The sequence below is a fragment of the Falco peregrinus genome, chromosome Z, assembly GCF_023634155.1.
Source record: "Falco peregrinus isolate bFalPer1 chromosome Z, bFalPer1.pri, whole genome shotgun sequence".
Classification (NCBI taxonomy): Eukaryota; Metazoa; Chordata; class Aves; order Falconiformes; family Falconidae; genus Falco; species Falco peregrinus.
Window position 1 is genome coordinate 35,602,207 of NC_073739.1, and position 20,953 is coordinate 35,623,159.

Here is a 20,953-nt window from a genome sequence, read left to right on the forward strand (position 1 = left end):
TGAATATCCAAGGAGAATTTCAAGCTTAATGTTTTCAAAAGTTTGCTCTACAAGACAATTGAAATTTCTTTGTCTTTTGCAGATGGCTGTGATAGCTCTGACATGAGCCATTTTTGTGGGGTGGGCACTTATGGTTTATCAAAGCCAAATGCTATGAATATTCTGTAACCTCACACACTGAAAAGGAAGCAATTCTCTGCTTTCTGGTGATACTTTAAAGAAAAAAAAGTAGTGAAAAAGCAGTGAAAATAGTTGGAGGTTTTTTTGGCTTCAAAGACTGAGACCCTACTGCAAAATTTTCAGACCTGTCTGGTTAGCAATACTAATAGCTCCAGTCCTTTCGATAATGAGTATTTCAGCTTTGAGTTTCTTCTTTCTTGCGTCAGACAGATCCATTTGTCAACATTTTTTTTAGGCTTTTTTGTTTTGTTTTGAAAATGACTTTCATTGCCACTTCTCTTTCTTAATTTCCTAGCAGACCTTGAGCTGATTGTAGTGGCTCCTCCAACATAAATTGAAGCCATCTCTAAGGCTGCTTTTTGAATTTATACATGTTAACAAGATCCTCTTAGAAAGAACACAAAATAGGTATCTGAAATAGAACTTCTCTAAACCTGTCCTTAATACCTCAAAAGCTAAACACCCCACCCCACCCCTAATTATACGCTGAAGTTGATTTGGGTCTGCCTTGGGGGAACGATACATCATATAACTTCCACACCAACACATATACAGACAAAACTCATATGGACAGCTGAGACACTCATCATACCGACAATCCCGAGTAAATGGTCTCTTAACTGGAATGGCACTAAACTGCTTTATCAACAAATACCATAACAGCTACTTGACCTTTGATATGTGTGTCTGTATTTATGCACATTCTTAACCTTACTATTCTATAAAGCTCTCTGTAGAGCAACGCTTAGCACAGTTGAGGGTCAGGAGTTCTGTCCAAAGAACAGTTCTAATACAACTGCGGCAATTAATTTCTCCTCAGGATCATGCTTCAGGTTTTTTTTTACAGCTGACACACTGCATATTTAAGTAACTAGCTACAAATGCAGTAGAGAAATCCTGCTGTTCTAATGGACCTACTTGTTTATGTAGAATATCTGGGGCTAATATAAAATAACGCTGCAACAGAATTCCATTCAGTGAGCTCCTTTCCGATGCTGGATTTAAATTGGATGTTTTCTCTTCCCTGTTCAGCTCCAATCTGCTCCTGGTCTATGTAATCAGCCTACACTGTTAAAGCACCCTTTCTTGAGATGGCAAGCAGGATAAACAACTGTGCCCAAAGATAGTTTCACAACTTACCCACAGCCTCACTTAAATTGCAGCTAGCTTTAGTCAATGCTTTTCACCTACAGCTGCTGCAAAGAGATTGTGAGTGTTGTTAGGGCAATCTTGGTTTAAGTGCCCTTTATACTATAGGTACAATTTTTAAACTGCAGCTCAAGTGTCAGCATCATATTCAGACATGCTAGCAAGCCGGTTGAGTGAAAACATCTAAGAATGCACTCTAGATTGATCTTCCTTTACTTTCTGTGCAGTGTTGAATTTGAAGCATACCAGTAATTCCTAGAAATCTGTCACTGGTGGCTTTGGGCTTGCATTTGAGAAGAAAAAATAGTAAGACTATTACTAAGGCAGAGGAGAAATACTCAGGGAAAAAAACAGCTGCCTTCCTCCCTGACACTGCATATCTGTGGACCACCCCTTCAGTATGGGGCCTTGTGCCTGTTGAAGACAAAACAACTGAGTTCTGTGTGGCCAGAATGACTTTCAAAAAAGTAAATCGAGAGTGAGAAGTTGATACCCACCCATTTAAATACTGGCTTCTGCTGGCATCATTGGATAAGGAACATTCGGCCTCTCCTTCTAGAGCTAAAAAAATATTATATGTTTAAAAGTATTACTAAGAATGAGGATACCCCTATGTTTCTGCCATTCCTCCATCAAAGGACATGTGTAAAATTTGATTAGAGACTGTAAAACTATGGGGATTAAATGGGAGATTGTATTTTCCACTTTTTTTAGAAGAGAAAAAGGAAAAATAGTAAGAGAATACCCCGAGATTCTAATTAAAAACACATGTTACAGTGAACAGAAGACATATTTTCTAATTACCAATAGAATTTTTTCTACAAAATTATCTTTCACGGTTTTGAAGCTGTTGCCTCACCCTGGCCTCTCCCATTTCCTCCAAGCAGTGTGAAATTGGTGTAATATTTATATCAAATGCGTTATAACATGTAACAAGCCATGTAGACATGAACTCATGATACCCGGCCTAACAAGTTAGTGTATCAAGTATTTATTTTCATTGGAAGGACGTTCTGGGTTTCATGCCTTTACTGAACTGTCTCACCTAAAAGCTAAGGCACTATCTCACCACTAGATGCCACTGTTGCTCCGATAAAAGCAGCCCAGTCTGTCCAGTCCTACCATGAAAACCCAAAGCCTTAAACAGATTTGCCCCCCCCTCCATTGAAATACTGGTGTAGCGTTGAACTAAAAATATAAATGCAGGTACACACTTGCAATATTTCTGCTGCAAATATCCTCATACTCAATTCCTTTATAAACTATCTTGATAACGCACAACACCTCAAGGTCCATTTTCATCTTGAAAGTACGTAAAAGGCATTATGGTCACCTCTCACGGGTGCAAGTGCTGTTCTTGTGACAAAAATATGCACTGTCAGACCTAAGGAATTGGCACAGTTGCCACACACTGGAATCATTTCAGTATGCATAAGCAATGGAAGTAGCTTAGCATCATACATCACACCCCTGCAACCCCATAGCAGTAAGCGGTCTGAAAATTTAAGGCACTGTGATGATGGGGTTGTGTGGGTCTAAAGGAGTCCTGATTACTGGAGGTTGTACTGTGCATGACTTGCCAGGACTCAGCAACAACCTGTTTGCAGGGAGTAGGTGAGGAAGGAGTGAGAGACTGTTTTAAAGTGGAGGAGTCATGGAAAGCTCAGACACTCATGATACTGGTAATTCCTCATGCCATGGTAAAGGCATTCTGAAGGACAGCCTTCCTGCTTAGATTGTTGTCTGTTAGTGGTTCAGTGAAGACAGACCCAGGATCTACCAACCTGTTGCTCACAGAACGTCTCGGGTGGTATTTATGTGTCCGGACACACTGCCTGGGCTGGTTTTAGTGGTGACAGCTGGAATGAATATGTATGTGCCTGGTACCTTGGGCTTTGCTGCCTGGCATTGTAAAAGTTACAGCCTCTGTGGGTGTAAAGAGAAAATTAATGATGGACTGCTTTGAGAGGATACAGCCCTGGGGAAGCTAGCGGGTATGTTTCCTGAGCCTGACACTCACACATCTCAAAAACATGAAGAGCACACAGCCTGATCACTGCATGAGGCAGAAGCACAAGGAAAACCTGAAAATTGCGTCAGTAAGTGACCTCTTTGTAGCTAAGGATATGAGAAGCAGGCATTTTTCTCTTCTAGGTGGGTAAAGCAATTTCTGTCTTTTTGGAAAAAAGCTTGAATTTTTTCCTCTTACTATTCCCTTACTTTTGCTAGTACCACACAATACCATCTTCCATACTCCTCCTTGTGCCTTGACATACAGGTCTGACAACTGATAAAGTCACATGAAGTGATAGACAATGCCATAGGTTTAGGTACAAAAACGGGTGGCTTTGCTGGCAAACTATTAGAGATACGCTACTGGATCTTCAGTAACTTGGATGTATTTCAGCAAAATGACAAATGGATGTGAGCAAAAATTTATGGCTTTTGCTGGAGATAAGCATCTTGCACAATTATAATAAGGGGTGCCTACAAATTCGAGGGATAAGAGGGAGATCTCAGACTTCAGAATTAAGGATGTTCCTGTAGGCACAGTGGGCTGGACGCTCCGTTCCTGTTGTCAGTCACCCTGGGCTGTGGACAGTGCAGTCATGCTGAGGTCGGGATGATGAGGATGCAATGCCCCAGCATCTCGGAGCTCGTGGTAATAACAACATACTCAGGCTATGGAAACCCACGCCACAGGAAAAGACGCGGTCAGGAAGGGCTACGGCTCTTGGCTGGGAAGTTGTTAAAGTGTTCGCGGCCGGGGTGCAGAGGGTAGAGCAAGGGCGGAGGAGACGGTTACCCTCCCCTCGAAACTGCACCCCTGACCTGCCCTTCCATGAGCACCCCCCGGGTGCGAAGCCAGGGCAAGACGGTCCCACCCGGCGTCCCCCGGCCTCCCCCGGGCGATGTGGAGCTGCGGCCGCAAATGAGCCCCGGCCTCAAATGAGCCCGCAGCGGCGGGAGCGGGGCGCACCGGGGCGCGCCCGGGGACAAGCGGTGCAGCTGGGGGTACCCGCGCCCGCCCGCCGCCCTCCTGAACCCGCCGCGGCCGGGGCCGGGCGGCGGCGCGGGGGATCCGCGAGCGGCACCTAAAAAAATCGTTTCCTTCCGGATCGGCGGCGACGGCCGCCACTTCCCCGGCACGGCTCGGTACCGGCGGCGGCGCCCTCCGGGGTGAGGCGCTCCGAAGCCGCGGAGGAAGCCGGCTGAGCGGCAAGCGCGGAGCGGAGGCCGCCGCCGCCGCCGCCGTGTGGAGGAGGCTGAGCGGTGGGAGGGGCGGGGAGGGACCAGCCGCCGCGGTGACAAGGTGCCAGCGGAGCGGAGGGGTTGCCGCTAGTGCTCCGCCGTCCTCCCGCCGGGAGAAGTTTGGCTCGGGAGCAGCGCAGCCGCTGGGGCCGCCGCGGCGGGGCCGGGAGCTGCGCCGGGAGTCGCCGCGCCCGGGGCCGCGGCGGGACGGGGGTCGCTTCCAGCGGGAGGCGGCGCGGGGACGCCGGCGGCGGCAGCGGCGCTTCGGGAGCCGCCCCGCCCGCGCCATGGCAGCGCGGTCCCGCAGACCCTGGCTGAGCGTGGTGCTGGGGCTGGTGCTGGGCTTCACGGCCGCCTCCTGGCTCATCGCCCCCAGGGTGGCCGAGCTGGGCGAGAAGAAGAGGCGCGGCGCCAGCCTCTGCTCCTACTACGGCCGCTCGGCGGGGCCGCGGGCGGCCGGGGGCGCGGCGGCGGCGGGCGGGCAGCAGGCGCCGCCAGAGGCGGCGGCGGTGCTGGGCGGCACGAGTTTCAGGAGCAGCCCCTGGGAACTGCCGGCGGCGGCGGCGGAGGGCACGGTCTCCAGCCCCGCCGTCGGCGGGGAAGGGGAGCCGGAGGAGGAGGAGGAGGGCGGCGAGAAGCGGAGCGGCCGGCCCGGCGGCAGCCACAACGGGAGCGAAGACTGGGGGGGCTGCGGCAAGACCCGCAACTTCCTCTACGTGGGGGTGATGACGGCCCAGAAGTACCTGGGCAGCAGGGCGGTGGCGGCGCAGCGGACGTGGGCGCCCTCGGTGCCGGGCCGCGTGGAGTTCTTCTCCAGCCAGGGCTCCGCCGCGCCTCCCGGGCTGCCCCCGCTGCCCGTCGTCGCCTTGCCCGGCGTGGACGACTCGTACCCGCCGCAGAAGAAGTCCTTCATGATGATCAAGTACATGCACGACCACTACCTGGACAAGTACGAGTGGTTCATGCGGGCGGACGACGACGTCTACATTAAAGGTGAGCGGGGCGTGCCCCGCCGGCGGGGGGCAGGGAGGGACGGGAGCGGCGGCCCGGCGGTGGTCCACGGGGGGTGGGGAGAGTCGGTTCTGCCCGGGGAGGGGGGCGCGGGGGGGTACCTCGAGCCACCCCCCGCCCCGGCGGCGTTTGCCTCCAGCCCCCGAGTGCGGGGCGTGTGGGGTGCCGTCCCGGCGCTGAGGCCCTGGTGTCCCGCCGGGCGGAGGTGTCCCCGCGGGCCGGGCCGGGCCGCGCTCGGGGAGCCCGCGGCGGCGGGGCGCGCTGGGGGCTGAGGCGCCGGTGTCGGCCGCGGCGGGCACGCTGGGCGGCTCCTGCGCGGGCGGGGCGGTCGCGGTGCTGCGGTTACCGGCGCTCGGGCGCGGCTCTGCCGTGAGCAGGCGGGGAGGGACCGGCCCGGCGGGCAGCGGGGCTGACCGCGGCAGCGGAGCGGCGGGGGGTGCCGGCCCGCGTCCCGCCGCGCTCGCCGGCGCAGCCGAAGGGTGCGTGGCCCCGCCTGGTCCTGCCGCGTCCCGCCGCCCGTGCGCGGGCGGGCGTCGTCGTCCTGGGGCGGCTGGGCAGCCCCGCCGCCGTTGCGGTTTTCGGTGCGCCTTGGAGCCGGTGTTTTCAGCACTAGTAAGAGTTCTCGGCTGGCTGGCTGACCCTTCGGCTGCTCGCACGCAGCCTCTGAAGGCTCCTTGTAAAGCTGCTGTCCTCAGCAGCGTGTCTCTGAAAAGTACCGCCCGACTCCGAGCGAGTTCAGTAGTACCTTTGCAAAATGATGCTCTGCAACCCGCTTCCTTTTGCTCTGCGCCTGTTGCTGCTGCTACTCGTGCAGTGTCCTGCTCTTGGGCAAGGAGGGGCTGAAGCGGTAAGCGTGAGCCGAGGTTCTGAGCGTGGCTGCTTACCCTGCTGAAAGGCTGCTGAAAGTTAGCTGCAGGTGACCACAGTATCCTGTTCGTCACTTGATTTTGAGTCGTTTAATGCGCTGCTTGCGTGTCAGCCGTCACTCATCTGTGAAATGCTTGCACCCATACATGTGTGTGTATCCGGTTGCAGAGGTAAAAGTTGTCAGTGTTTTCTTTGGGCTCATTTTGGAGTTGTGACAAAGGTTCCAAGTTAATCCTATCCAGAAACTTTCATTCTCAAGTAAATATGAAATCGTGATTTCTTAAAAGAAAATAGGCAAAGGGGTTGAAGAAGTGTGTAGAAGTTGTAGCACTGGGAATACTTTTGAAGGAGCCTGAGTTTTACCTTGTTCCAACAATTACTCTGTAATCAAACATACTTGTCGTGGTTAATTAAGAATTGCTCTGGTCTTTTCAAAAATTAATCCTATTAAAATAATACCTGGCATTTCCCTTGCTTTCAGCTGTATGAAAATGCCACTTTTAATGTTAATTAATTAAAAAAAAATTGTGAAAGGTAAACTTGTCCAAGGATGCTTTCAGTTAAATATAGGGTGCTGCTTTGGAAGTTATTTCCTTTTACAGTCTGAGATGCCTGTGATATTTTTAAGAAAGCTTGATGTACAGGAAAAGAGATGGCTGCTAGGCTAGGCAGAGAAATAACAGTAATCTTTTCTCTTTTTCAGGTGAAAAATTGGAGGAATTTCTTCGCTCACTGAACAGCAGTAAACCTCTGTATTTGGGACAAACTGGTCTGGGTAATATTGAGGAACTCGGAAAACTCGGGTTGGAGCCTGGAGAGAATTTCTGCATGGGAGGGCCGGGAATGATTTTCAGCCGGGAGGTTCTCAGGCGGATGGTGCCACATATAGGTGAATGCCTTCGAGAAATGTACACTACTCATGAGGATGTGGAGGTGGGCAGGTGTGTCCGAAGGTTTGGAGGAACTCAGTGTGTTTGGTCCTATGAGGTAAGTGACAGTATAAATTACAACATGCTATTTGTTTATGGTTTTGCATCTTGCAACTAAGCAGCTGTATCTGCAATCTCTTTGCACTAAAATCATGTTTTAATGCATGCATCAGAATGTAAACTGCAGACTGTTAAGAAAAAGAGAGAGGAAAACATTCACTGTATGTTGCTACAAGTGTATTTCTTTCTACTTGTGTCCTTCAGTTTTGGTCACTTCAGTAACAGTGACAGTTACTGCAGCCATGTGGTACGTATTGCTGTGCTGTTAGTTCCTAAAGCATTACCTTGAAGGTTTCTACATATAATCCTTGACAGGATGGTGCTGTGTTTGACGCGGGCTGTTCATGTTGGATCTTTTTAAGAACTTTGTTTTGGATAAGCATGCACCATGTCTGTTCTGCATCACATGTTCTTAAAATATGTTGTGGTATTTGGAGAAGAATTGCCAGTATTTTTGTAATTACTCAGATGTGGTTTAATGGGGTTCATTACTGGCAAAAGCAGAAATAGGGGTTGGTTGGTTTTTTCTAGTGCAGAAATGAAATTTTTTAGACTGCATGCGTCCATAATACATGCTAATACTGTTCTACAGTAAGAAAAACACTTTTAAAAGTGATAGATGCAGGCAGTATAACAAATCTTCCTATACTGAGATCGTTTGAGAGGCAAATGACTTCATTCCATATTAGCACTTTCTGAAGTAATAAAGATGTGTTACAGTACCCAGAAAGTTTTTTTGCAATGCCACAACTAAAATTCAGGCCTGTTTCTCTGGACATACTGTGGTTAGTGGCAAGATTCTCTTGTTAGATAAAAATTGACTAAGCATGCAACTGCCAGAAAGGGTGAAGATTGGTAACTAATCTGATGAATATGGTTTTAGTTATTTTGATTGGTTCTTTAATATTAATGTATGTTTGCCCTTGTACAACTCCCTCATTAACCAGGAAGAAATATTTAAATTGGCCAGTGAAAGAGGTTATGTGCTATTAATGACAAAAGGACAGGAAAAATACTTAATTTTGTAGATTAGTGTTTTTCTGAGTGGCCTGGGTAAAGGTGGCCATTTTAACAATGGGTTTGGTAGGCTATAGTGTATGTAAACAGGTGAATGGAAGTAAATATTGAATAGTTGATACTAAGTAGGTAGAAATCTTAGAGGTGGAAATCTTACACTTTGCTTCACAATAGGAAGGCACTTTTAAAGACTATTTCAATAAATGTGGTAAATGCCAATGTAAAATAATACATCTGTTGCACTGGTAGAGCAAGGAAGGCATTTATCAAGCAGATGGATATCAGTGTAGGACTAGTGGTTCTTAATCAGACTTCCAAACCACATGCTACGTTGGCAGCTTAGTCTTACACTCTGATTTGGGCTGTGTCTGTACAAGGTTGTTTTCAAATCCTTATGGGCATGTGATGCCTGCTGATCTGTATCACATAGCAGAATTATGATTCTGCCTTGACAGTCATATCTTGGAAGGGGTTTTGTTTTTGTTTTTCTGGTTTGTCCTCCAGGAAGAAATTGGGGAAGGGAAGAAAACTGATAATAGATAACATTATCATTATGGTTATCATTTATTCTGATGTTGAATGTGAGGAAATTTTGTCTCCAAGCACTGAGCATAACTGGGATAGAGTGAAAAAATATGTTTACTTTCTTTAGTTTTGGAGACTGGGTTATATGACTGCCCAGAATTTCAGATTTTCATGGTAGGATTGGGGCCTGAGAACATAAGCTTTTTGGAAAAACCTTGTGTTTTTATGGTATCTGGAATAGTGACACCAATCTTGAAAGTCAGTTGCTCTTGAAGGCTTTAGGTCTCTATAATAGTGGAAAAAGCAAAAAATGCGTAAGGTATTGCAATAGCAGATGCTAATTTCTGACCAGTGTTTCCATCTGTTAGGAGAATCTTTGTTGCCAGTACAGGAGATGCTTCAGAAGATGCAGATGATTAAGACAAAGCTGCTTAGGATGCTTATCCCAGCATTTAATTTGTGTGGATGGGAAGGAGTGAAATAGGGTGTCCAGAGAGAGAGAAATTGCATTTGTGCTTTGGCAGTTTGTGTTGTGTGGCTGGTTGTTTCAAGTAGTCTGATGCTGCACCTGAACAGATTGGCATGTTGTGGGTTGGTAAATCAGTGGTGACAAGGGCAACTTTTTTTTCATAGGGCACTGAAACTGTTGCTGTGTGGTGTTTCATTCCTCCCCTTAGATCAGCCACAATGTTTGTGTGCTAGAAGGGGAATTACTCCCTGAGATACCTGTGCAAAATCTAAGATTGGGCCCAGGATTTTCTGCACAGCTAGTTGTACTTTGTTGTGAAGTCATCTTGTGTGTAAGTATTAAACTGAGTCCTGCTGAGCTGCAAGATTTTTATGAACTTTGCTGCTTTGGTGAAGATGCATAATTTGTATTTAGTATGTGTTGCTGAAAACTAATATAAACAGGAAACAACTCCGTTAAAATCCAGAGAAGCAGATAAGCTCTGGAAGAGCTGAACCACTGTTGCACCATTTTTTACTAGATTTCTTTGCTAAGGACTGGCTGGGAAAGTCTCTTTTTGTTGAGGATGAAAGAAATCAAAGAGTTCAAGAGAAAACCTGAAATGCTTGATTTTTGCTGGGTGGCTCAGCTGGTGTAGGTAAGACTGGCTGCCTGTCAGGATTTATTTTGCTGCTGTTTAGAGTTAGCTAGTAAGCTGTGCTAGCTTGCTGGCAAGGACAGGGTTACAACTTTGACCTTTTATTTTTTTTTATTTTTTTTTTTCCTGGCAATACTTTTTTGGGGGAAGTAGAACAAATAAGAAAAGATGGAGATGTATAAGCCTGCAATAAGCCACTCTTATATCTGGTGCTTTCAAGAGTTTAATTCTTGTTTTGCCAGATTTGAAGCCAGAGCTAAAGGCTGGGTCTCCCACGTACCAGATGACTTATGGCTGAGGTGATGAGTCTCTCTGTCTCTGCTGATGGAGCTCCTCCACTTTAAATAAAGAATTAGTCATCAGACTGCTGAAAGAGTGAATTTAATAACAGGGTTTTTAAGGCACTTGTGCAGAGTGGAGGAGACTGAAACCTGCCCTCAGGCTGCAGTTTGACAGTTGCTCTAAGCTGACTTAAATATGGGCTTTCACTGAAGGATGGCTGATCCTTGGGGTTGCTGTCTTGTTCTGCAGGACTTGTGCAGCCCTCTGGTGAACTGGAGCAGGGGTGGGGTCCACTTGAAACCTGAACCTGACGAAAAGTATTTTCTTCAGGTGAATCAGTACTTGCAGCAGAGTTTGCTGAGCATGAGCATCAGAGGAAAGAAGATGTGGTTATGTTCAGCCAGGAATGAAAGGGCAGGAGAGTGTCAAACTGCCCTTCTGGGCAGCAGCTTACACTCACATTGGCTGGAAGTAACAGTTAAACTGCAACCTAAATCTTATACATTTCCTTGTTACTTGAGGAAGTATGAAGTGGTTTTTGGGTAGGTCATTTTCTTTCTACAGAAGATCCATTCTTGTTCTGATATATTTTTCACCTATATCTTAAATTATCCTTTAGTTTTGATGATGTTGTAATGACATTGTAATGATTGGGGTGTAATAAACCTGACAAATGTGTCTAAAATACCTCTGTAAAAAGCCTCTTTGTTTTCTTAGGTGTTAGCAACTTCTGCTTCCCAAAATCAGTAACAGTAGAGATTAAAAAGGGCCTTTTGCTTTTGTGCTTTCAGAATCCATATTTCAAGGTAGCACTCTCTCTTCCACTGATTATGAAGGCTTGAAAAGTTTTTCTTTAAATGAATGAAGAAATGAGCTTGATTTTATTGACTTACACTTATTTTATTATTTGGAAACAAAAATATAGTTAAACTGAGATGCTGTGTTGTTCCTCACTTTGCTGTTTAGAAGGGACTTGACTATAGAGGACCATTTGGGAAAAAAAGCTGATTACTTCTTTATCCCTGCCCCCCCCCCCCCTTTTTTTTTTAAAAAAAAAAAGCTGTTTCTGCTTGCAGAAGACCATTTTGTAATTTGTAACCTAAGTTTATAAGACATCAAATAGCGTAGTTCTACAAAAGGACAAAATAAAATGCAATGCATGAATTAAGCAGCTGTAACAATTTAAGCAGAAATCAAACATTATCAGGGTATAAATACTGACTGGCAGAGGAGTTTTTTTCTTCAGAAAATGAAAAATGACGAATGCAGCATAAAAAGATTTAAAGACCATTTGTCAGTGTATTTGGGACATTTATTCCTATGTTAAGTTTGTACAGCTTTTCTTTTTGTAGCCTTTTTTTCCTTTCTTTGTGGAAAATAACATAGAATTGTACAGTTTCTCAAGGTAGAAGGAACCCATAAGGATCATCAAGTGCAGTGCCCACTATGTTAGTTGTAAACTTTAAAAACTATATTTGTACAAAAAACTACATTCATACAAAACACCCCATATACTTTTGATCTTTTGGTAACGTGTACATTGATATTGAAAGAAAACATTGTACTTTGTATGTACAAGCAGTCCACATTAATGTTTGTATACATTGTCTTTTTCCTTTTACAAAGGTCTATGAAAACCATAAGATACAGTCTTATTACTAGAAGAGTTTTATAATAATGCAGCTCTCTAATAACCTATTTGTTGTTGATTGCCAGCAGTTACATTAGATACTACAGAAAATACAACGGGAAAATACTTATTTGGATCAAACTGCATGCTCAAAAAGTTTTCCTTTGCAGTGCACTGGTATTGTGACAGTCTCCAGAGGTTCTGGAACCTCTGCAAGTCATCTTCTAGCTTCCTCTAAAAATACTTTATCTTTTCCTTTTTTAATGTCAATTTTCCTTCCTTATGTATTTTAATTTTTCATTCAAGGCTTTGTGTCTCTCTTTGGTGAAGATGTTGGTGGATCATAACTCAGCTTTGAGTTGAACCCTACACCAAACAGGAGCATTAGAGGTGTATTTGCCTTTGACGACGGCAAGATGGAATTGTGCTCATTTGGGTACTGGAATGATCAGGCTTGAAGCAGCAGTACACACTCCCACTTAAACTGTTGGTTTTGGGAAGCTTCATTAGGTAGTTCATTATGCAGCCATCATTTTAAAAAAGCATAGAGTCTTTACAGTCACCCAAGAATAGAAATGCATGGAAGAGTGGGTAATTAAGACTGTAGCAGGGGTCTCTGATGGTACGTGGAGATGAACAGGATGATCCAGAGGCCTTAGAACTATTTGCATAAATGGCCAATTACTGTTACAGGATTGTGTATATGCTGTCTTAACAATTTGTTATTAATAGCTGATTACAGCAATGTTAAAGGTATTTATCAAACTTTTGTTTTTACTTTAGTAAATACAAGGTTTTTTACTTTAATGTGATTCTCACCTCATTAGAAAATTGAGTTATATTTTGATACCATTGTAGTATAGTGTTTCTGTGCATACATGATACTGTAGAAAATGCAAGTCATGAAATGCATATCCTATTGCAATAACCACTGTGCTGAAACTGGGTCATTACTCCTGCCCTATGTGGCTCTGTCTGGTCACCGTCTGAGCTGCCTGCCCGTGTTGTGCTGTGCAGACTCCCTGCTCTTTCTCTGGCCTTGTAAGTAACCTCTTGTCGTCCATTTGCTCTTTTACCTGGGGAATCTGGGGAAACTGCCCAGGAGTGCTGCCTCCATTGGGTTCACATGCCTTGGGACTCCCTGTCTTCTTGCCCCTTTTTGACCCAGCTTGGCTGGGAGTTCAGGAAATTCATGGTGAGAAAACAGATTTGTCCCTGGTAGTTGCATGTTATTGAGGGTCTTCAGCATTTTCTCATGTGGCTCAGCAGGACTTCAAGAGTTGGAGATACCTTTTTGCGGGGTCTTTACTCTGAAGGATTCAGATGGTATTCCCACAACTACTGTGGAGGTGGTGTGCTAGCACACATGAGCACATGGCTATGGTCCAGTGTATCATGGTGTCTTTGCTGTGGAGCCAAAAGCTAAGGGGGCTGTTTCTCAGCCTGGTTGAGGGTTACCTTCTCTTAGGTTTCTGGGTTGTTTGCAGGTTGGGTGTCCTGTCTTTCCTGCTGTGCCCCAAGAGGAAATATTGCTTGTGACTTTTTGCAGTTTGACAGCTGTGTAATTCTGACTCCTGGTGCTGAGTTACCAAGGTGCTGGAGGACTCTAGGGATGTATTTTCATGTCCATGATGTGAAGAAAGCATGGATAAACTTCCCTCTTAATGTGTTTTCTTCTGAGATGCCAGCACCTATTTATGTGCAGGACTATATGGGCTCGCTAACAGTTTCTAGTCTGTTTTGAAAGTTTGTACTTTCTTAAAGCAAATATTTCAAAGGTTTTCATCTTTAAGAATAAGCTCTTGTTTGAATTACCAAAGCATTCCACAGACAAGCCAAAGAAAAACATCAGGAAAAGTTCCTTAAATGATTAAAAATGTGTCTTTAGTTCTGCATATGTATATCCTGGAGCCTCTCTCAACCTCTATGGAAATTTAAACCTAAACATGTTCAACTTTTTTTCTCATGTTTGCTTTCCTTTTACTGGAGATACTTTTTCAAGACTTTTGTGCAATTGGTACATTGGAGGTGGTATTTCCTTAGAAGGTTAGTGTAGGAGGCTCACTGTTCAAGTGTGGTTGAAAATAGTGTTAGACATGAGATGACGCAACTGTGGCACAACTGTTGTAATACTCATCTCATTTAAACCCATCACATCATCACTCTTGACAGTGCCTATCACATTATGCAAGGAAACAGCTTGATTTTTAATCAATTGATGAAGAATTTCCCACTTTATTGATGGATGAATTGAATTAATTTTAATTCTTCTTCAATTGATGAAGATCTTGAGTGCTTTAGGGTCAACAGCGGATTCAGTGCTTTAAGTGAATCCATGAAACAAAGCACCATGAAATCCTGATGTTTTTCCGGTTTATCCTGAAATAGTTTTCTGTATGTTACGTTAAAGTCAAGTAAACCAAACCACATGGGAAGTATTAGTTTCTATAGATACTGCCAGAATTATCTTTATTTTCAACAATTTGTCTTTCCTAGATGTTCTGAAATAAATTTCCCTTTCACACTTACAGATTTGATTGTGGTTATTGGTGATACTTTGACAGAGAATTTTGTTAAACTATCCTGCTTGAGGCTTTTTGAAGTGTTTATTGCAGACTACTAGGTAAATCAAACAGCAGAGAGTTGCTCAAAGTGTGTATAGTCTTCTCAAAGACACTGATGGTCCACAGGTGTTTCCTCCTGCTCCCTCGCAACCCCCAGTTGGTTCTGCTACTTTTCCTGGACTGTTCTTTATATCTCTTCTTATCCTGATTTCGGAAATCTCCCAGAGATAACTTTCCTGACTTTCACTTTCCAACTTTATGACTTTTGATGAGATTGAAAGACATGCTTCTGCTGCAATAGAAAATGCTCACAAAGAGAGAAGCTCGAAGTTGTAAACAAGGAGAGTTACAGAAATTATTTCAAATAAGCACTCATTGAATGTACTATTTACCATGGTATTTTATTATCAAAAATAGAATATATTTCTTTTATCAAATAATAAGCTTTGAAGCTACTCTTTCAGTTCTGTGTGTTTCTTGGGAGTTTTCTGCAAGTAGACAAATAGGTATAAAGTGCAGCTGTGTCATTTTAGGTCTTCCGACTTTATTTACTCTGTGGTTCTCATTACCAAACTGGTTTCCACTTACTTTCAGTTCTTATGTAAGAAAGTATGTATTAAGTCATTGTCAGTGTATGCTGCTGTAATATATTCTCCAAAATATGCTTTTATCTAGATATTTGATTTCATTATATAGCATGAAATATTCAAAGAATACAAATATTATTTAAAGTGTAGCTAGAACTGCTACACTTTGAGGAGTTTATTCCATCTGACCAGTGCTGGCTAATGATTTGAGCTCAAGAGGAGTGCACAGGCTGGTTAATCTTTAGTTACATATTTGGAACTGGTCAGCAAGTAAATGTGCAGGTCCACCCTGGCTACAAAATTTTTGGCTTCCTCGGTATCACAGTAAGAAAAGATTTTTGGCCTGCTATTAAATTTTTTTTTTAAAAGCATATATATACTCCAGGAAACAAACAACATCTTAAACTGGAGGTATAATTTTAGAAAATTCTGGAGGAGGATAAGCAGCCTGGTAACAGATACAGGCTTCTTGAGTGCTGTTTTATGTACGATTGAGAAGGTTACCTTTTAATTTATTTTTTATTTAGGGCTTTTGAGACACATTTTCCACAGTCATGTTCCACATTGGTTGAAATTTTACCTTTAATAACCTAAACTTTCTGAATATTTAAAAATGTGGGAGGGAAACCTAAAATAAGTCTCTTCTGAAATGCGATGGTTTAACCAGACAGAATACTGAAGATTATATAACCTGAGGTACTAACTGGACAATTTTTTTTTTTATTATTTTTTTAAATTATTAGTTTGTGATAAAATATTTGATTCAGAAACTTGAAGCATTCCTTTTAATAATAGGATTGTAATCTTGTGCCTTGTTTTTTTGTGCACTTGATACTTTGAAGGATTTTATATTTTCAAGATTTTAAAGTGCATTTGAGTCCCTAAACTTTTTTGCTTTTTGTTTCTACAACCTTTCAGGGGCAAATTAACATCTGAACAACAATTTGATCACCAAGGATGGTGCTCATTTTGACTCTGCATTTGCTGGTGTCAGGGAAGTGTTTGTTCATGGGGCCCTTTTTGAGTGTGGCCTGTGTGAACTCGTGGAGTGGAAGCAGATACACTAAAGAAATGCAGCAATTCTTTGGTGGTATGCTTGGCCGCACTGCAGTGAATGTGGTCTTAACTACTCCATGAGGCATACACTGTAAATCTGTGCACATGTAAATGTGCATTTGTACGTACATATGCATATATTTAAACCTTGTGCCTAGTTGATAACCAGGCTCCCAGGGGCACAAGAAGGTCCTTTGCAGCTTTTAAGCTGCACTTCTGGGTATTTATCGCTGCCTCTCTACTGTAAAGTTTAAGAATTTAGCTTTCAGCTTGTTTTTGATTTCTCTTCATGGTTACATCTGTTCCTTCTGTTCTGTATATACATGTATTTTGGCTTACAGCTTCAATTTAACATGGCTTTTCAGCTTTCCATTCTCCTTGAAACCTTTCTCTTTCCAGCTACAGACTGTAGCACACCTATTAGCATATTAACTTTTTATCGCCAAAGGGGACTGTCTTATTGACCAGCTCTTATCCTGCCAGAATTGCACAGCTTTCTATTGTTGATCGTGATAAAACACGGTGACTCTTTCTGTCACTTTTATAAATTTTGGGCAAAATTTTCTGAAGTGCATGGGTCTCACTTCCAGAGGTCAGGGAGTTGAACTAGAAGAGATGTAGCTGATGGCAAAGCTTTTAGGAAAATGCTTAACTTGGCAGGCAAAACAGCTTCATTATATGCTATTGATGTTTGTAATTGTTTTAAAATAATTTCTTAGGTATAAATCTGTCCTGTTAGAATGAATACTAGCAGGTGCTAGTATTTGGGATTCTTCTTCTCTAAATTTTTGTAACTGAAGATATTTTTCTTCATGTGGTAGGGGGAAATGATTACACCTAACTGAGGGTAGTTGACTGTAAAAGTAAACATTGTCAAACAGTATAAAGTATAATTTCTTAATATTTGGCTGTGACAATTTTTGGAAATGTACTATTAGTATATTCAAGAAGGTCATTAAGTGTATATATATTTCTTTTGTGGCATTTGATGCTTGAGGTTTGCTTAAAGGTTATACCTTTGCAAAAATTGATTATTGTTTATACCTTTGAGAAAGAATTCTGTACTGAAGCTATGCATTGATCATACCTCCATTCTGGCCATGGTAAGTTGGTGCTCACTTCCCTCTATCAAATCTATTAGACTTAGTTTTTAATGTACTAAATCCAAGAATAAACCTACCTTCCATCTCTTTTCTTAAATTCCTATCCGTGCTGTGCTGCTGACGTGCATAGTTATAGGTGACAACTGTCATGGGAGAGAGATGTACGAGTCCTAGGGTCTCTATGGGGCAGAGAGTCTTGAATGAGTAAGAACAGCTGGTCTTGTTTCTTCAATACGTTTATCAGCTGTGCTAGCCCATCGTGAGCTTCCTAACTCATCACTGGAAAAATGTTTTGAACAGCAGTGGCTTTATTATTTTAGCTACATATAATGCTAGAAACAGCAGAGGGAAATGCTGGAAGGAGGTAGGCTGGAGTAACAGACTGACATGCCTTGATTGAGTTTGGCATGTTAGAAAACAGCTACTGCGAATCAGCTGCTTGTGACTGGGATTTGCATCCCCACACATAAGACTATGAGATTTTTCCTTATAATAGGATGTGGTGCTGGTGTTCTCTGCATGCAGGCGTTATGTGGTTGTGTATACATGTGTGTGCTTATGTATTTTTAAGAATAATGCTGTGTATTGCCATTTGCCTTTTTGCTGCACTTTGAGCGCTGAATAATCATAAAGGTCATTAAGTTTATGTCATGTAGCTTGTTGTCAGCTGTTTCTGGAGACTGATGATTTTTATAACAATTGTTGTGCCTAGACCTATCAGGAATTGTAGGAACCTCACCCCCATGTGAGAATCCAGTGTTATAATGTTGCTTTGTTTCTATTAAACATGCCAGTTATCCTCTGTAGTATTCACCTACTGACTGTATTTTGCTAGTGCATTAAGGGATGTGAAAGTACTTACGCTCCCACATTGATCTGAATAGGATTTACATTAGCGATGTATTCTGTTGATAAGACGCTGAATAAAGTTCATTAGTTCAGAAGTGGGAAAATCTAAATGAGACCCGTAGAACAGCCATGTTAAAATATGTTCCTGATTAAATAAAAGCTTTCAAATTTTTCATGTTTCTGAATATTGGTGATACCTATACTGGTATCTGAAAAGACACTTCAGTAGCAGCATTCCAGCAGGTAGTTCCAGAACTGCAGGAGCTTCCCACTCATCTCAGTTTAAAAGAACTTTGCTGTTGCTAATTGAAATGTTGAATTTAGTACTAAACTCACAATTTTGTTGTTTAATAGTTAATTTCCATTGCTAAACATTATTTGGACACCTACTGTTTTCCTTGGAAATGGCCTTTGAAAAGATTTATTTAGAGCTGCTGCCATATACCTGTGGACTGATGGTTTTACCGGTTTTAATAATCCATGTTATCTTCAATGTAGGTACAGTTTGTGTTCTTTCAAATCTGAGAGAAAATAAAATGCAGTGCCCTGGGTTGGGAGAGGAAAGGATTTTTGCTTTTCTTGTTTTTTATTTAGTTGTTTCTGTCTAGCTATAATTATATTAATCAGCTTGGTCAAAATAAGTCTTTCTCTGCAGACTAGGTACTAGTCTGCTAGTTAGATCATAACATCTGTTATGATCATGTAGGTAGGTTAAAAAAATAGTTGCTGGATTAAGTATTTCAGTTATATGGGAAGAGAAGCTTTAATGACTAGCACAGTGTTAGTATCATACAGTCTTACTCTGTTACTTTTTAAACAGTTTCAAAAAAGTTTTTATGTGTTTTATAGTATAATTATTATTTTTTTATTCATTGGGAATAAATACATAGTAATGAGAGATGTCCAGTAGAGTTTTTGGCATATGTTCATCAATACAGATAATAAAACAGCAACACTATTGTATTCGTTCACACACTCTAAGAAGGTATTTAAGATACCTTCCACACTTCCCATCATTCCTTTTTGTAAACATATTGAGCTCCATCTAAAATAACATGTTTTCCATTTTACCTGCACTGTGTCACTGGAATACTGTTATAAAAATGCAATTGCCATAATGAGTAGCTTTTTAACCTATGCTTTTATCTTGTTTGATGCAAATATGCAGCCATTTGTTCTTCTGTGAGTTATTATTTACTTCAGAAAGTTCTTGTTTCATCCATTGTACTTACCCACCCGTAGTGATAAATGCTACAGAGCTTTTATTTGTTGAGGTACAAGAATTTGTGCTTTCTGTTCCTCTTGTTCTCTTAATCACCCTTCATTTGCCTCAGTCTCTCTTTTTTTTTTTTCATTTTAAATGCGTGATCGGGATTGAGTATGGTACTATGTATGGGAGCTCATCTGTAACTTCTATAGTAGTGCTCAATGTTCAGCTTCACTGCTGCATCTCAGGATTACATTTACCATTTTTAAGGCTTCCTCATACTGTAAATTCATCACCATTTTGCGGTTGGTTAGTACTAGTAGGTTAATGTCATCTTCGTCCATTTTCACCTATTGAGCTTCTGACTGGCAGAATATTTCACTTGTGTTAAAATTTACTAGTACAGTAGTTGCATGTTTAATCCTGTTGCTATTGGATAACTGTGCTGTCCTGATCAGGATGTTGCAGTATCAGATAAAAATTGCCTTGTCTTGTGTAAAGGGAACATTCCTGATTAGCACAGTGACCTCCACAGCAAGGGCAGATGCTGTGGTAGCAAGAGAGGGACCGTGCTATGTCCCACATGGAAATTGCTAGCCGTTGTTCCAAGTCTACTTGTACCTCCTAGCAGGCAAATGATTAGTGAATAAGAAAGATTTTATCTCACAAAGAGCTTAATCACACATGATGTTAATTTTTGAGGGCTTTCATTCCAACTAAAGGAAGCAATTCAGTGATTCTTAGAGGAAAGTTGCCTTTTGGTCTTTCAACTTTATGCTCCATGATTTGCCATTTTCTTTTTTGATGTTAGTTGTGAAATTACTGCAAATAAACATGTAAATTATCAGAAACACCCAAAGGAGCTCAAAGGACTATCTTTGAACACTGGACATTCTTTGTCAAGTCAGTTACTTGAATCCAAAGCTGAATATCCGTGGAAGACAAACACAGTAATTTCCAGTTTTGCTCTACAGCCATTGTGGCCAGGACAATTACTGAATGAATAATGGAGTATGCTGGTAAAATTGATGCTTTTGGTTGAAGTATGTTGACTGTGTAGTGCAGATATTTTCACGCTATGAATTCATACGTAATTTGGAAAAAAAACATCCTGTGTGTACTGTTTATGAATGCTTTAATTCATGAGGAATTGAAGTGGAAGATTCCAATTAATTGTTCAAGGAATTGAAGCTTGAAGAAGTGTGTATGTATATATGTACCTACACATGTACGTATGTATGTGTTTTTGTATGTGTATATATATATCTATATATATCTATATCTGTAAGAAATGCCAGAAGAGCATGCCAGTACTTTTTAATGTTACAGCTTGAGGCAATTTCTTTGAAATACCTACAATAAAATGCAGACTTGTAAAAGATTTTTTTGGATACATTGGAAAATATGTTCCCATGAAAACAAGGCTTACATAAATGCAAGGGTTATTGCCAGCTTTAATGCTTCTTTAGAGCTTTTCAACTTCAGTAATAAGCAGTAAATATATGTGTGTTAAATCTTATGTGCACCTATATTCCTTAGGCAGTTCAGATCATGCCTGTGTCTTGAGGTTGGCATCACT

The 20,953-nt window shown here is 42.4% G+C and overlaps 1 protein-coding gene across 1 annotated transcript in view; it reads left to right on the forward strand.

Annotated features, from left to right (window-relative positions):
• The first annotated feature begins 4,673 nt into the window (after positions 1-4,673).
• Positions 4,674-20,953, forward strand: part of CHSY3 (chondroitin sulfate synthase 3) — a 165,820-nt gene continuing 149,540 nt past the window's right edge. The window contains exons 1-2 of the mRNA XM_055791665.1: positions 4,674-5,574; positions 7,163-7,446. Coding sequence (XP_055647640.1) covers positions 4,869-5,574; positions 7,163-7,446 — 990 coding nt within the window. The 5' untranslated portion in view covers positions 4,674-4,868. The remainder of the gene's footprint in view (positions 5,575-7,162; positions 7,447-20,953) is intronic.